The following is a 17,292-nucleotide window of genomic DNA, read 5'->3' as shown; positions in this document are numbered from 1 at the left end:
GTTGCAGTATCGCCCTTCGTAGCAAAACGCCCAGCAAGGATGTGTGAAGGAATTGTTTCCCAGTGGGGGTGGGTGGGATTGAAACAAAGAAGGACGGTGGTTACATTTACTTGCCGTTCCAGTCTTATCTTGCTCCAGTTCCGTCTACCCCTGCACAATGAAACTCTCGGAATAGTTTTCCGTTGTACGGGGGTTTGACTACGGAAAAACTTTTTCGCCCTAGATTTTTTTAACCACATTTTCGATCTTGCGTGGCGTGTCAGCCACAGGATGCCAGTAGCTGAGTTTGTGCTTGGCTACCGGAACAATTTTGTAAGTACCATCAGATTGAGAGTGGTCTCTTATTCCACAGTCCTATTGTATTACTCGCAAAGCCTGCTGATGGGGGGGAAATTTCGCAGGGAAATACGAATCAGTCAGGCTAGGGTTAAATGATCCGGACACTGGTACATTTTCCTGTATGCATTTTTGGGAGTATTGTATAGGGACCAGAGGCGGGCGGGGAAAGATAAGTGGGGGTGGGTGGTCCAAAACGTCCGGAAAAATGACCGGAGGAGTTCACTGTGTTTTCTTAAATTGAATTTTCTAATTAACCTGTATCCGTTTGTAGGTCCGTAATGTATATAAGTAAAGTGATTTTCTTCTTTTCGCAGAAGGAACTCAGCATGTTTTTTTAGTGTGCTTGATTGTTAACTCCACTAAAAATTATGTAAATTGTTCAACATAGCGTTTGCACATTTTCTGGGAAGACACACAAGGAAACTGAAACGGTTTTATACTAAGATTATTACACTAACCGTTCATAGATACAAATAGAAAAAAAACAAGAATGACTACTGTTCAAACTTCTTTCCCTCTAGATAATAACACTAGACCATTCAAATGTCCCCTGTGTCAAAGAGGGTTCCACAGATTGGAACATAAGAAGAGACACGTGAGAACACATACTGGCGAAAAGCCTTACAAATGTAGTTTCCCGGATTGTCCAAAAAGCTTCAGCAGGACTGATGAGCTAAAGAGACATTCAAAGATACATGGTAACTTTTTGAGCACCGCCACTATCAAACGCTTGGAGAAAAAACGCTCTACGGCACCTAAGCAGGTGACGAGGAAAGCTGGGCGGCCTACCAACATGCGCGGCACACCAAAGAGTGTAAAGCCAAAGAGTGAGACAGATGCCAAATCTACCTCTTCTCCCGGAAAGTGTACCAATAATAATGCCAAGACAGAACCAGCTGAACTGCGAAAGACGGCTGTTACGATACCAATAATACAAAGACGGTCGTCGAGTCATTTGCCAGCTGTCTCGCATATATATAACTGGAAGAGTTCAGTGACGGGAGGACCCACACCTGTACTGGGTGCCACCAGTTACCAAAAATCGAATATGCCCAACAATAGCATGCTTACACCCCCATCGCGTGTTGCCAGTGCGGTAAGTATCGACCGCATCAATAACCAGTGGAGCGGTTCTTCATCGCCCGTTTCCGACGGCGCAACATCCAATAGCGACTCGATGTCAGCCAGAACTTTACCAAGTATAAGCACCGTGAATTCTTCGCGGCATTCATCGACTGCTTCTTCTCCACTCTTTCCAAAGGCCGCGCTGAAGAGTGTCTCAGCGTCTAGTAGTGTCACATCGATGTCTACGCTCCTATATAACGGCAACGGCGATTCGCTAGCCACCCCGTCTCTTCTGTACAAGACGAACGGGAAGGTTGCATTCCATTCGACCCCAAAGGATGAGAGTTCAGATGTACCAAGAAAGCAGGTGTCACTGCCATCGATGGAAGCCATGCTGCAGCAAATTGAGGCGTATGATCGCTCCGCTGAAATCTCCATATAATATTAGTATTAATTAATAATCAAGGATGGTGAATATTAACTGTTCAATGTATACAGAAAAAGAGAAAAAAAAACCTTGCTTCGACCTCTTATATCTACAAGATAATCTGATTTAGTTGCCGGATACTTTACGGAGCGCAAAAATAATAAGACAACAGCAGAACCATTATATCGCCCCAGCATAGATGCCTCACACAACTGTCAGATGCGAACAACAATCCCGGCACAGGATGCGCACTTGCATAGAAGGCTGACTGTTGGAAAACCAACATAAAAATTATTGCTTGCAGGAGAGCGGTTCTGTCACCGTATTGGAACACTCCGTACGAGATGATCGCCTTCCACGGGTCCAACAACTGTTGTGGGGTCTTGTCTAAAGTATGTCAGTAGTAGTAATAATTTTTTTTGTTTAGTTTTTTGGTTTTGGTCATTGCTGCCTGTGCTGTTCTCTTGTGACGGAAGAAGGAAAAAAAAAAACGTGCAATTTGAAACTGTGTGCTGTAGAAATGTTATTAACTCAACTAAGATAGCTTTGAGATTGTTCCTGGCTCGCTTTGCTGGAGGTAGTTTGTGGGTCAGTAAAATACTGTAACTGTCGTTTGTGTTCTTGGTCTGGCAACAAAGGTTTCCTGGTTTTGCAATTGGATTCTGTTTGTTTGCTTGGTTTTTTTTCACTTCCCTTTGACGGTTTCTTTGTTTTACAATCTTTGACCCTCTTCAAGTGCATCTGAAAGTGCGCTTGGGTTTGATTATACTTCCTTCCTCAAAGATATATCGAGAGAGATACATACCCAATAAAGGTTTTCCTTTTTGCTAATGGAAGACATGGAGAATAAAGATCATTCGATGTTAGATGTCAACGATGCCGCAGATGAACAAAGTAGTGGTACCGTACCCAACAATAACACCGCATCCCTAACAAAGAGCTTCTCTGAAATGAACGTGGATGAAGCAAACGAGATTGAGCCTCAGCTAATGGTTGGAAGGCAAAGGTCGAGGTCTACCCTCATATTTGACGACGAAGACGAGATACCACCTTACGCAGACCACCACGAACATATCTCGGATTCTGATAACGAAAGTACTGTAAGTAGCAGCACGAGCGAGAGCGGAAGCTCTACGATGGACCCTGCTAAAGATGAACAGCTGGTTGATCAAGCTGCTATGGAGGTTTCTGGAGGCAACGTTGCGAATGACCGGATGGTCGATCCACAGCAGCAGCAGCAGCAGTCGTCATCGAAGCAATCCAGTGGTAACGTCATGGTCCCTGTGGATATTATTTGGCAGCAAGGCGGTACAAAGGCGTACGTTACTGGTTCATTCACAGGCTGGAGAAAGATGATCGGGTTGGTGCCCCTTCCAGGTAAGCCTAGCGTGTTGCACGTCAAATTGCAACTGCCACCAGGTACCCACAAATTCAGATTTATTGTGGATAATGAGCTGCGATTCAGTGACTACTTGCCAACCGCTACAGACCAAATGGGTAACTTTGTTAACTATTTAGAGGTCGTTGCTCCACCAGCTGCCCCCCAGCTGGGTCAAACGCAGAACGAAATTAATGACCAACAATGGAACGACGAGCAAATGGGCTTGCCAGCTCAAGATCGAGATACTGCTACGTATCCTTCAGCTACCAGGAAAACGCCTATGAGCGCTCGTTCCAGAATCGCCTTTGAGATCGAACAAGAGCCGGATGACATGGGGGGTGGTTACACTAGATTCCACGACGAAACACCCTCAAAACCCAGTCTTGTTTTCACTCGTGACATACCAGCGGTCTTCACAGATCCTGCAGTTATGGAACAGTACTATTTGACACTGGACCAACAGCAGAATAACCACCAAAATATGGCGTGGTTGACACCCCCTCAATTACCACCCCATTTGGAAAACGTTATATTAAACAGCTACTCAAGTTTGCAGGGCGAAAGTAACGAGAATAATTCCGGCGCTTTACCGATTCCAAACCATGTGATCCTGAACCATTTGGCTACAAGCAGTATCAAACACAATACTCTATGTGTTGCATCTATCGTAAGGTACAAGCAAAAGTATGCAACTCAGATTCTGTATGCGCCTTTGCAATAAGCGACAAACAGGGAACCGAAATCTTCTTCATTTTATACAAGACTCTTAGTTCTCTCGTCGGAAGGGAGCGTTCTCCGTCTCCCAATTCCTTCGATCGACCGTAAACAGAGTTCCCAGTTTTTTTATAGATATACAAAGCTAATTATAAATAACGTATGAATTAATAACTTAATGTGACCTATTTTATCGAGTTGGCCAAGGCATGCAACCCCCTGGTGAATCATCGCAAGAACGTTACTCGAGCTGTATCTCTCATCATGACCCCCACTCGACGCGTTTTTTTTTCTTTTTTTCTTCCCTTATTGTACGCCTTTTTTAGGCTTCCCCAGATCTTATTAATGTGTAACTCCGGAAGGATACTTGCAGTATATAACGAACTCCGCAATTTAGAAACTTGTCTACTGGAAACAGACCGCTTTTAAACAGTTGTATTTAACTAGAGGGTCACCTTGAAGGCTACGTGTGATATGAGTGTGGAACCGCTTCTTACAACTAACAGGAACCCAGAAAACTACACAGATGGGGGCGCAGAAGTTTCTGAGGTTAGATCTGAGGAACTAGATAGTGAAGGGGAGGAAGGAACAGCTGGTGAGCCGCCATATTTGTTGAGTAGAAAGTCTTCTTCATTATTTTGTTTGGAAGGATCGCCACTACCTCCTCCCAACGGTGACGATATCTTGAAATTTACGAGCGATGAATACCATTTCAATATGATTAGAAACCTACATCTTGCCGACTGCGTTACTCTTATGAACGGATTTTCCGGATATTATGCCATAATTAGTTGTTTACGATTTACATTAACTGGAAAAGATCGATACGTTCAGAGAGCCCATTTATTTATCTTCCTCGGAATGTGCTTTGACGTGCTTGATGGTAAAGTTGCCAGACTAAGAAACAGAGCCTCGCTAATGGGCCAGGAATTAGATTCACTAGCAGATCTGGTCTCATTTGGAATTGCTCCCGCCTCTGTTGCCTTTGCTATTGGTTTCCAAACAACGCTCGATGTATTTTTCTTGTCGTTCTTTGTCCTTTGCGGACTCACAAGACTCGCAAGGTTTAACGTCACGGTGAATCAGATTCCCAAAGATATTACAGGAAAATCACGGTACTTTGAAGGGTTACCAATTCCAACAAGCTTATTCTTGGTTGCTGGGATGGCAACTTTGGTTTATTTCGAACGTATCTCCACGGCTCTGCCGCTTGGGATTATAAGAGAAGGGAAGTACTTTGAGTTTCACCCTCTGGTTTTCGTTTTCTTTTTGCATGGTTGTGCTTTCATCTCAAAAAGTTTGAAGGTCCCCAAATTATGATCCCCGAAGGGATTCACAAAGCACAAATATTTAGCTCACCTGTCTATAGGCATATCTACATCAAACCTACCTGAATGATACGGCCAAAAAATAATGCCATTTCCAAGAATCGAACCTGGGTTTCATCGGCCACAACGATGTGTACTAACCACTATACTAAAATGGCATATAATGGTGTAAGGCTGTATTAAATGGGTTCAAAATAAATCAAACATTTAGGTGCGTGATCGTGCCAAAGAGAGAATTTTGGACAGCGAAAACAAACGTTGTAACGTTTTTATGTTTAATCTTTGGAAACAATAGGTCCAAACCCTATATTTGTTCTTAAGATAAGTACATTTTTGTCCCACATAAAAATGGAAAGTTTTCACAACGATATTCTTCACTGAAAAATACATTTAAAGAAATTTCTTGATATTATTAGGTACACTACATAAATCTGTTTAGAGAAGCCGATACAGCTTTTATATGTGTATTGCCCTATGATGATGAATCCCGTCAGTGACCAGTATTTTGGAGTTGAATACTGGTCCATTATCGAATACTATCTTCTTCGGTTTAACGAAAGGTGATAGGATATTAAAGATCATACACAACACCACGTTCGTATGTTGGGTTTCACAAGATTCCGTTATCACAAAGTTTCGACACGTATTCCGCAGCAATTATGAAGTACTTCGCTCGCTCATCTAATAAGCACGGTCCGGCAAAGTCAAAATTCCAACGCGTGAATAATGGTACCTTAGCAATAGGAGGTAGTTCCGCAGGAAGGTTGTGAATCTTCTGGTAAGCCTCACATTGTGAACAGTGGCGTATGATGTCCAGCATTAGCAGATCTGAATTTGGATTCCACCATTTTTTTTTAAACATCATTTGTTTCAATGCACGATGAGACGCGTGAAATCGGTTGTGCAAAGTTGTGGCACGTTGTAAGTAATCATTGTCAGTGATAATATAATACAATACAGTACCGTCCACGTAGTTCAAAGTGTCACTGATGCATGTAAAATGACGAACCACTTGTGCCAGTTGGCGTAGTACGTCAAGTTTCTCCATGAAGATCCGTTTCAGAGAAAGTACTGCGGTCCAAGGCAGGTCTTGCGGTCGTCGGTATATGATCTCGGAATCATCATCAGCAGTGGATATATCGTCAGAATTAGGTTCCAATTGTCCACTATCTTGAGTTTTTGCGGCAGGGTTTTCCTCATCAGGTTCAGGTTCCACTACTGGTGTAGTCTCAACTGCGTTTACCTCCACGAATGTTGCATGTTCATCAAAAGTTTGGTCAGATAGAAAAGGCTTATCTATCAAACATTCGCGAAAGAGGTAGTCGGCTACCACATTCTTCACACCAGGTATATGTTTCCAGGTTATTCGGTAGGCGTGAAGAAGCTCAATATACTTCGTTAATCTGTTCGTTGTGTGCTTTTCAGATCTGCCTATGCTAACGATACTGGTATTGTCCGCATATACAATGATTTCAGGCAATAAAAAGAGCCGAGCTTTCTCTAAGGTATAGAGTACAGCCCAAAGTTCTCTTTCCACTGTAGCATAATTTTTCTGTCTAGGCGTAAAACGAATTGAGTAAAAAGCAATGGGAAGTAATTGGGTACTACCGTTGATAGTCTCTGGTTGACAAACCATCGCGCCAACTCCTTCGAAGCTGGCATCGGTAAAAATCATCGTCGGTGCCTGTGAGTTGAACGGTTTAAGCTTTATTGCGTCCATAATGTAGCGTCTAATTATGTTGAAGTTAGTAAACATTGCTTTAACTTGTTCAGGAGTAGGTTACACATGTTTTGCAGCATTAGAGAAATCATAGAAAGGTTCTAACAGTTGAGAGGCCTTCGGGATGAAATGACGTGGATAATTCACAAACCTAATATACTGTTTCGTGCTTTTCTTAGTGGTCGGTATTTTCCACTGTTCAATTGTGCACCGTTTGGCCGCATCAATAGTGTACCTAATTTCAGAGATACTATATCCCAAAAACTCAATTTTTGATTGTGCCTACTGGATCTTCTCCTCACTGACTGTTAGTCCAGCATCAGCTAAGTGCTGGAACAATTGTCGAAGTACTTTCCAAATGTCCGTATAGTTACTGGAAGCAACTATGATATCATCATAGTAGTAGCGCGCACTGGTGTGTGTCGTTGTCTCAATTTTACTTATAATGCCTTGAAGGAACTCACTCCACCGATAAGGTGCCGAAGCTAATCCATATGGTAATCGAATAAATTTGTAAATTCCCAATTCGGTAACAATACCAAGAAAGTTGCCTTTTAGTGGCAGCTGTTGATAGGCTTTCCTAATATCGATGGCAGAAAATATGGTCTTCTGGGACAACTCAGCAAGTATAGAGTTGGTTGGCGGAATTGGTCTGGGTGTAAACAGGGCTGACAGCTACTGATCAGATTTTATTGGTTCAAGTAACCCGTTTTCTAACGATTGTTCAATGTACATTCCAATCGCTTCTTTAAATTCACCACTAGAGAAGTACGCTTTCACTTTTCTATACGGGAAATCAACTAAATGGACAGTGGCCTCATAATTATGCAAAACTTTCTCCGAAAAGCCATCGACAAATACAGTAGGGAAGTCTTGTTTCAGTTTAAGCCCAATATCCGGAGTAGTTATCGTAAACAGGTACGAAAGGGTAGGAGCAGTAGATACCTGATCATAATGAGCCAAATTTATTTCTTTGTTCTGAATCTCAATAGTCTCTTTGTTCGGATGCAAGGTGTACTTCAACGAGCGTAATAAAGGCTTGCCGAGAATAGCACTTGCCCGTTTCTGTGGAATAACATAGAACCACGGGGAGATTTCTGAGAGTTGAATTGAATTAATAATTGTATTTGCATTCTCAAGATCCGCGAAATACCGAAGGCTGGTGACACCGTGATAGGTGCACAAAATCGGCAACCGATCTTAGTCACAAAAATTTTACCAATTCTCAAAGATTCTTTATTGTTCCAGTGTGGCGCATAGGTGAAATTGGTATCTGCTCCTGTGTCCAGTACGAGTCTGGAGTTAAAGGCGCTGGTCCGAATGCTCGGTAAGCGATTCGGTTTCCGACATATTCACCTCGTATTCTGAACTCAGAACTTCCGGTTCTGACTCAGTACCGGATTCCTCGCGTGTGGAGGGAAATACGTCCGTTCAATTCCATGTTCAAATCGACGTACTTCGCAGGATCCTCAAGACCTAGATGGTTAATACGCAACTTACTAGTTTTGTTCTTCCGTTTCGTTTTCTCCCAGTTCGCCACATCCCCGCGACAACGCTCGCAAGTGCACGCTGTACAGAAACCTCTCATTGCTGTTGAAGAGTGTTTGCGCGACTTGCATCGGTCAGATCCAGAAAAAAACGAGGTGAGAACGGTTATTCACGAATTGGTTAAAGAAATTCAACCATGGGACAGGAGAAAGACCAAACCTTGGGAATGGATGCTCTGGACGCAATTCGTTTGAAATACTAACAGAAGCTGGAAGAGGTGGCAAGGAAGATTTCAACCCAAACTTTGTATTGTTCTGATAGAAGTTTGAAACTGGAGACATAAGTGAACCATGAGTGTGGTGGGTTCTCCCAGCAGACGGTGCGTGCCCGACGCCGGAAGCTTCTCCCCGATATGAAGTATATACGGGAAATACATAAATTGCGATGAGAATTTTTCCTCTTTTATAAGAAGATAAGTAATGTAACATTGTACGAATACTTGACATTCCATTTCTGGCATGTTCTGTCTCAAGATATTAGTATCTTATTTACTTATAGTTTAATTAAGTTCAGAGTCCTCCTCTTCGAGTGATAGTTGATAGTTTTTTAAGAGGGGTTTCTTAATGTCGGATCTAATATTAAATAACAAAATAGCGTCCTGGGCGACCTCTTCATGAAACCTGAGAACGTCCCCATTGGGAACTATATCACGGAGAAAATCACCAAGAAATTATCGATGGTACAAAGTCTTCTCGTGTCGGAAAACATCCGATATATATATTGGGGCAGAGATTGACTGGGAATTATTGCTCAAGCCTTTCTATGAGGCATCCATTGCATAGAATCAAATGCATAGAACTCCAGGCCTCATCAGCCAGATGAAGCAGAACTCTTCTACAACCTAGAAGTTCATGCAGGAATATATCAGGTTAAAAATATTTGACCCCACAGCTTCCATAATGCCATTTTCAAACGTTCGTAAAGAAGGAGCCGCAGCAGATCTCTATCAACCATAAACGGGAAGACCAAGTTGTATCTGATCTTATTTTATTTTGTTCTCAATCACACGTAAGGCATAATCATGTACCATTTGTAAATCATCTCTTATCTTTCTAGTAGATATCTAGACCAATCTTCAATAGTTGTATTGAGGTTTTTTGGTATTTCCTTGATCATTCGGATACTTCGCTCCTGTCAGAATTGGGATGTCAAGTATTCGTACAGTGTTAGGTTACTTATTTTTATAAAAATGTGATAGACTCTCACCGCAATTTATGTACTTCCCGTATACACGTCATATCTGGGAGAAGCTTCCTGCGTCAGACACGCACAGTCTGCTAGGAGAACCCGTCCCACTCATGGCTCACTTACGTCCATAGTCTCAAACTTCTATTGCAAAGATAAGCTACAGAGTTGTCAGCTGTATTTTTTACCTTTATTGTATACGCTCTGCTAGGCTGTGAGGGTGTGATCTAGAACAGAACAGGTTACCTAGTTGAACTAAATGCAAACAGTTTACTATCCTTAATACTTGTAGAAAGTACAATGAAACTAAGTTATGGGCGGATGTTTCCTTTAAATTACATCAAACGCTCCCCAAACTTGCATAAAAATTACATAGAGCTAGAAAAAGCACAGCGGAAAGCCCCATATATTAGGAGCTGCTATTTCGCACTATTCTGTTTTCAAGCGGTTAAACATTTTTGTGTCACAAAAAGCTGATTTTTTAAAAATATTAAGGCATTTTTTAAATGATCACAAACATATTTAACTCTTAAGAACGCTTCCATTCACTTCCCTTCCAGTATTATTTCTATTTTTAAACAGATCTCCACTTGTACTACCCAGAAATCACAGTGCGACACACCTTTAGATTAGTTATGAAGTTTTCCTCAGTTTTTAAGCAGACCAGAAAAGCCGTCAAAGAACGGTTTGTTATCCTGGTCAAAAAAGAAAGAAAGAAGATCCTGAACTGGACATTTCATGTTATGTCCGTCCAACAGGTTGTAATATCTGTAATGGCATTATCCCACATTGTTGTTGTGACCTGTTGCAAAAAGTGAACAACGGCAAAATTGCAGCAAATGATGATCTTATTGCCTATCTGCATGAGCAGGAATTAATCAGACACAGCATGATTAAAGAACAAGAGAGAAAAAATTGTGAAGCCCTAACAAAGGAGAATAAGGAATCAGGAACTTATCAACCCCGCAAGGGTTGTATGTTTAGTTCGGAAACTCCTAGATCCAAACTCTCTACTCTCGCAACCGCCAATCTGCCATCTGTCATCCCAACGGCTGCAAAGCCCTCGTCCAAAAGCGAGGTAATCAAAATAAGATCCGAAACTACGGTTACAGAATTCCCTGACAAAGCCATTAGTACGCTTTCCATTAACACCATGGCAAACACACCATCTACCCCTAGGTCAATCGCTTCAACGATAGTTCCCATTTGTGAATCTCAACCCATTTACATTAAAAGCTCCAAGCCAAAAGCTTATCCCCCAAATGAGCCAGTGTTTCCGAGACCCAAAGTTGCTACGAGCCCCAACTCGATGTGCACTCTTGAGGTATCGGAACGGAGTCAAGGTGTACATGGTGAAGAAGAACGCATTAAGTACTACGTCCAGCATGATTTTGAGGAAGACGTGACATTGCTTGCAAATAATTTGTTTTTCTGGAATGACGTTGGACGTATTGTAAAACAGGACTACGCTGAATGCAAAGTAATAAGGAAACGCCTTAGAGCATCCTATGGCACGTATAGGAAGAGAGGTATTAACAGAGTGAAGAACAAATTGAAAACAAAAACAAAAGTTCTGTTTGGGCGGCTGTTTAAAGGCGACAAAAATCCAGATCCAGCTCCCGAGCATCACATTGAGAACCTCGAGTATGATGATCCTGCTGGTTTTACAGCAGCAGCGGTGAAATACTATACAACTGTTATCCGTGAGGAGAAAGCGTGGCGCAAGTACGCACACAGTCTGGGCAAGTCATCCAGGTACGACACTCATATGAGACAAAATATGGAGGCCAACCACTACAACGGTAGTGCTGCCAATGCCGTCAGAACGATAGTCAATGAGATAACGGAGAACGTGTGGGAAAAAATGAGTCTCATTCACAAGTATCATGAAAACAATATTCACACACTGACCCAGGTAAAAAAGGACCTCCAACGCGGATATGAGATGAGGTTTGTTATGGAGCACTCTAAGAATCCAGCCCTTAAAAGAAAGGTCGAAGCTGAGTACCAACTGTTCAAGGAAAGGGAACTCAAGAATCTTCATCAGGTGCTCCAAAAAGCGGAAGATGCCAGCAAAGAGCATATGACCGAAGTGCAGCGTTTCTCGCGTATTATTGCTCAGAAAAAGGCACTCTACAAGGGCATAGGGCAGCTGGATTGTCGTGATCCCATTGAGATCAAGCTAAGGGATTCTTTTGAACTACTCAAGAGTCTATTCGTGAGATGGTAAGCCCAATCGTCTCAAACCTGGTCATAATGGCAGTCCATCGACTTATGTACCATTGGCATCAGCATCATTTTTTATCAATATTATAGCTTATAAAACACCTATACTTCAATCTTTTTATATAGATCGCTCATAGCTTCTTCGGCTTGTAGCTTGTAAACAGTCAGAGTTAGCTGACTGTTCAGTTAAGATGCTGAAGAGAGCGTGTCGTATTCTGTTGGATATTGGAAATCCGGCTTTCGTACAATTTTACATTGCTTATCGTCATATAAAAGGTGAAAACAATTCATCGACAGTTTATGTAACTCTCCTATATAATGCGTATACGGGGGGGGAGCTTCCGGCGCTCGACAGTGATCGTCTGCTGGGAGACCCTGCCACACCTCAAACATGCGTAGTGCAGCATCATTCTTAGCTTCCAGCAAAAACTGGTACTTCCAGCGGTCCCGGTCTCTCTTCTCAATGACTACCAGTTGACAACTGTTTCAAACTGAATTCAGTAACATTGAAAACGTTATCTTTTCCAACCGCCATATCAATGCTGTCAATAAAGTTACCACCTGTAAAGAAGAATGTATTAGTTGATACTTGAGAGCCATTGTTAAAGTAAAGTTCCAATATATTACGATCGACAATCCCATGAACGCTATAGGTTGAAATGGTAGAATCGTTGGAAATGGTTAACGGTTGGTTGTTCACGGACATTTTGTCAGTAAAGAAGGGATTTTTATGAACCCAATTAACGGCAGTGTGACCACGGTCGATAGAAAAAGTGGCAGCGTTAGCACCGAAACCAATTCTCAAATATTCATTCTTGTTCTTTATATTCTATAAATACAAAACATAAGAAGGTCAGCAATATGCGTTAATAAGGGATCGTGCAGTGCATTTTATAAACTAATACAATATCAAAAATGTCCTTGAATGAACATGAGATTAAGCAAGAAAAGTTGATTAAAGGTATATCATATCCGTAAGTTTGATTCAGCAAAGATTGACTTATATCTTGTATTTGATAATAATGTATGCCTTTGAATTTACTGACTACAATGCAAAGCAGTATCTGTTGAACTCTGTGCGTCCTCCTGTAAAAGTACTCAATATATGAGTTACGGATGCGCCGCTCTATGAAGCGTCAGATACGCATGGTAAACATATTGCGTCAACTTTCCCATGCAAGGAACAGGTGTTGGGACCAGTAGGGTCTCGTAAACCGATAACTGCAAGCTTAAATTCATGAAACGGTAATAAATTGTTCTGGAGAACTACAGAAAGGTTATTTCGAAGAAAATCTCTAGTATAAACACTCTTTTTATAGAAAAGTCCCTACACAATGAGATGATGATACTCTGCTTCTATATCTCAACCAGCTCCGCAACAGTTTAACTGCACAGTTTAAGAGAGTGATTAGTCAGGGAGGCTGCTTTGAAGTGCTGATTTTTCGACTGTAAGACAGGCGTTGAGCTGATCATGTACCTGAGCCTAGCGCGCTTGGTGGCCCCTGAAAAAAAGTGTGCTATGAAGACAGAACTTTCTATGAGAATACGGCTTAGTACAAACTTGTGAATTGAGCAAGAGTACAGGGCAGACCCCCGTGCCTGAGGATCCATCCCACAGGGCAACCACACCAGCAGACAGCGGCGTAGTGCAGCGCGAACCGTGTAAATAAGAATAGCGCTTAGTACAAACATATATGTTTATTTTGTTATAGAAAGGAACAATCCGGAGTTGCGTTGACTTTAGTGCCCGGGGTGGTCGCGGTCCCCAAACCAGCACCAGCAGCAGGACCAAGGAGAAGAGCTTATGACGTGGCGACCTTTAAACAGTATCTGAAAGGAAAGTGTACATGAGTTCTCGAATCAGATGTGTCACTGCTTTGTGCGAAGTGCTGGCCCTACCACCAAGGTGGAACACCCCGCAGTCGAACCATCGTCTGTCTGCTTTAGGAATCAATGCCGCCAATACCTGACCACCCTGTCAGTGGGATTAACCTTTGGAGTTCAACAGGTCTTTCAATGAAACATCACCACCAACTTTAAAAGCATACCGCAATAGATCATATCTGTGATGTGATAGGAATATGGAAGAAGCGTGTTTTAGATCAAAGTGGAAGAGAGAAGAAGCAACCACTTAACACGACAGTAGGAAAATGGAATAGAGAGAAACCATTACTACCGTAGGAAGAAACAAATGACAAAAGAAGATTGTTCGGAAGGCACCAATGTCATGTGCCATTACGGACCAACTTCGATTCATTGTCCAAACCAACATGGAGTTGTGCAACAGTATTAAAACAACCACCACCACAAGTCCCAAGTGTAGCGACCGCGAACAACCATGAGGTATTCTGAAGTGCCCCGGTGTGAAGTTCAGGCACAGCGAATGTGGGTCCTCGGAGTGAAGGAGGCGGGAGCGAAGATATGTAGGGTTCCATTACGCCATGTTTGCCAAACCAGGAGAGCGGGGTGAACGGCAAAGCGAGTAGTGGCCAGCTACAAGCTAAACCGAGCACCCAAAATGGCCGGTGGCTCGTGGCCATTTAGTCTGAAGATACTTGGTGTAACGGTCAAGCAGACTGGGTTTGTGATACATAGCAGCATTCCTAGTGTGCACAGGCATTTGGAGCCGTGGAGTTCAGCACAGGTTAGGATGCGCATTGACGATAGGGTCGAAGGTTGAAAAGCTGGGAGTGCCCTTGTGTGCGACACCGAGGGTCCGCGGTACTCGGAAGAACCAACAACCAGAACCGTCCCAGACCCAGCTTTGGAAAATGGGATCCGTATTGTGCACAGCCCCAAAGAACACAGTCCTCAGCCTTGAGAATCAAGCACAGAAGCCGAATTATCATTTGCCATGCGTGCTAAGCACACTACACCCGCCGGCGGATGTAGAGCAAGAGATGTCATGACTATCTCAGGCTCTTAGTCCACATGGAAAATGATAATCCGTTAAAGGCAGAAACCGCAGAAGAGAACAATGGATGGGGAGACACAACAGGGATCACAAACACAAAGCTGGTCCTGGGAAGGCCCAGAAGTCAGCACCTCAAAGGAACGGACCGGAAAATCGCCAACTAGCAACCAAAGACTGGAAGACCGGTATATACTTTGAAAAGATACCATGTCGGGACCATAAAGCGTTGATGACGCGAGGATCGATGGCCCGAGGGTAAAACTTGCAGGGAACGTACCAGAGCAGAACCAAACGACGTGGAGTGCGTGAATCAATGGTCTGACGGATTGGAAACATAACTGGAGCAGCTCGTTGAGAGAGAAGACGCAGGATCGAAAGAAAGCCCGCCTCTCCGCAATGTTCAACGTCCGATAGAAAATGGCATACGAAGCAGAGGATAGACCTAGAGCGAGTATTCGCAGCCGGAATTGTTGTGCCACCCTTAACACCAAAGAGATAAAAAATGCATGATAGGAAATGGGTGGCTGGTGTACTGAGAAGAGAAGAGAAGAAAGAAAAACGTATTAAACCAACTTGACAACTAGAACGACAAAAGTGGTGAACGAGAATGATTAATGGAACAGAACCCCAGAAACCCTTTTATAATCCAAGGATTTAGTGTGGAACAGGTGGGGAAGATTGACACAAAAAAGTGCACAAAACCACATATTACACCAGTACATCACATACACGAATAGCCACTCTTCCAGACGATATTTCTTAACCATGACACATAGTTAAGGAAGTCTTGAGTATGGGGCGGTACCAATCTGGAGCCCGGACCCACGAACCAGCAAGAAACTAAGATAGATTCAGACTGTTGGGATGTGGAATCAGAATATGATCCTCCCATACTGCCTGTTCCATAAAAAACGTTTTTATGCAAAGAGCTGTTGTCGAGATAATTTTCCCGTAGCTTTACACAACACTTTATGCAGACTTGAACCTGCAAGTGACGGCTGCAGGGACCATACCGCTCCGTACACCAGCAGTCGGTTGGGACCGTTGGTCTGTTCCAACCCCACAGGCATATCTGAAAATTTGGACATACTTACTGAGCATGTCCAAAAATCGAGATATGTCCAAATAAAAGAAGTAGATAACTAGCTGCCAGACGAAGCACAAACAAGGCTTTTTTCATGATTATTAAATAGGCTTTAGAGAAGAACTACACGAGGACACAAGTTAAAAGCTCTGAACATAATTGAGCTCAGAGAAGTGATAACCAATCCTGTTGGTGTTTTGAAATGTTTATTATAGAGTATACGGCAAAGGATCGTTTTAGCTATTTCTGATAATCCGAATTTCTAAAAGACACTTTACCTTAATATGCGGGTTACGTTCAACTCAGAAAGCAGGAAGGTCCAATTAAATACTCCATTTAAGTAGCAAAGGGCACCGGTGGTATACTTTCAAATGAACGATGATCCTGCCCACTTCTTGGTTGAGCAAAATCGACTCCGATTTCAGGCAAAATTTCAACATGGGGTGCTTTCATTCTTACGTTTTCCTCGATAATTCTCCTCATTATGTTGAATTCAATAATATCAAAGGTCACAACACCTTGCTCATCAACATTACCAATTTTGATAAACTCGTTACGATGTTCTTGCAAATATCTCAATGTGGCTAAACATTTCACTTTGGTCAATTGCGTTCGTTCTTCCCTTTTCATCCTTCTTCCCTCGGGAGTGAGAAAAGAAAAATACCGAGAGAGATGAACATGTATTTTGGTTAGTACGAGGTCTAAACGAACGTACAACACGTTAAATGGTCTCTGGCAGCACGAGAGGACGGCGGCTATTTTATATAAACATTCAACAACCCTTTTTCCTCCCGACTTTCTCATTTTATCTCTTTCCGGACAAATATAAGTGTATGGCTACTTTCCAAAGGAGCTTTTGTGCTTGAAAGAAGACTTCGTTTCCTGTTCGATCTTCTAATACGTGCGTATTCATGTGTTCTGTATATGATATACACTTTTATTTGTTTACGTTTTAAAGAAAAAGAAAGCGATATTTATAAAACATTTTATTGTTCTGGCAGGAAAACTGTTGGATATTGGAAATTCGGCTTTCGTACAATTTTACATTGCTTATCGTCATATAAAAGGTGAAAACAATTCATCGACAGTTTATGTAAATTGCTGGATATAGAAAATGAATATGATAAGGATGATAGGATATCATCATGGGCATAAACAGGACACACACTTGATAAAAGACACAAATGTTAACGAGACAAATAACGATGCCACAAGTGTGGAAGTATCCACCACAGTGAGAAAGTGAAAAGTCACACCATTGACTCTGAGCAAATTCTCACGTATATAAAGCCTAACTACATCGAATGAATTGATCCTTCTATCTGTGACAATATAGAAGAGATCATCGAACCATATACTTA

At 42.3% G+C, this 17,292-nt stretch overlaps 6 protein-coding genes and 1 non-coding gene across 7 annotated transcripts; 4 read left to right on the top strand and 3 right to left on the bottom strand.

Annotated features, from left to right (window-relative positions):
• Window positions 1–829: 829 nt before the first annotated feature.
• MIG3 (Mig3p) lies at window positions 830–1,846 on the top strand (the record flags this gene model as incomplete). The annotated part of the gene is made up of 1 exon (XM_022608143.1): window positions 830–1,846. The coding sequence occupies one exon, from the start codon at window positions 830–832 to the stop codon at window positions 1,844–1,846; it is 1,017 nt and encodes a 338-aa protein (XP_022464668.1).
• An 815-nt stretch (window positions 1,847–2,661) lies between these two features.
• Window positions 2,662–3,933, top strand: GAL83 (Gal83p; the record flags this gene model as incomplete). Its single annotated transcript, XM_022608142.1, has 1 exon — window positions 2,662–3,933. The coding sequence occupies one exon, from the start codon at window positions 2,662–2,664 to the stop codon at window positions 3,931–3,933; it is 1,272 nt and encodes a 423-aa protein (XP_022464667.1).
• A 467-nt stretch (window positions 3,934–4,400) lies between these two features.
• Window positions 4,401–5,246, top strand: KNAG0E01580 (uncharacterized protein; the record flags this gene model as incomplete). Its single annotated transcript, XM_022608140.1, has 1 exon — window positions 4,401–5,246. One exon carries the CDS (start codon window positions 4,401–4,403, stop codon window positions 5,244–5,246), a length of 846 nt encoding a protein of 281 aa, XP_022464666.1.
• Window positions 5,247–5,340: 94 nt separating this feature from the next.
• On the bottom strand, window positions 5,341–5,412 carry KNAG0Etrna3H. The gene has a single exon. It is a non-coding gene; the product is annotated as a tRNA-His (tRNA).
• A 452-nt stretch (window positions 5,413–5,864) lies between these two features.
• KNAG0E01570 (Ty3/Gypsy family RNase HI domain-containing protein) lies at window positions 5,865–7,010 on the bottom strand (the record flags this gene model as incomplete). The annotated part of the gene is made up of 1 exon (XM_022608139.1): window positions 5,865–7,010. One exon carries the CDS (start codon window positions 7,008–7,010, stop codon window positions 5,865–5,867), a length of 1,146 nt encoding a protein of 381 aa, XP_022464665.1.
• A 3,586-nt stretch (window positions 7,011–10,596) lies between these two features.
• Window positions 10,597–11,937, top strand: KNAG0E01550 (uncharacterized protein; the record flags this gene model as incomplete). Its single annotated transcript, XM_022608138.1, has 1 exon — window positions 10,597–11,937. The coding sequence occupies one exon, from the start codon at window positions 10,597–10,599 to the stop codon at window positions 11,935–11,937; it is 1,341 nt and encodes a 446-aa protein (XP_022464664.1).
• Window positions 11,938–16,267: 4,330 nt separating this feature from the next.
• On the bottom strand, window positions 16,268–16,735 carry KNAG0E01530 (uncharacterized protein; the record flags this gene model as incomplete). The annotated part of the gene is made up of 1 exon (XM_022608137.1): window positions 16,268–16,735. One exon carries the CDS (start codon window positions 16,733–16,735, stop codon window positions 16,268–16,270), a length of 468 nt encoding a protein of 155 aa, XP_022464663.1.
• Between the last annotated feature and the right edge of the window lie 557 nt (window positions 16,736–17,292).

The sequence above is a fragment of the Huiozyma naganishii genome, chromosome 5 (assembly GCF_000348985.1).
Source record: "Huiozyma naganishii CBS 8797 chromosome 5, complete genome".
Lineage (NCBI taxonomy): Eukaryota > Fungi > Ascomycota > Saccharomycetes > Saccharomycetales > Saccharomycetaceae > Huiozyma > Huiozyma naganishii.
This window is presented reverse-complemented; position numbering and strand designations above follow the sequence as displayed.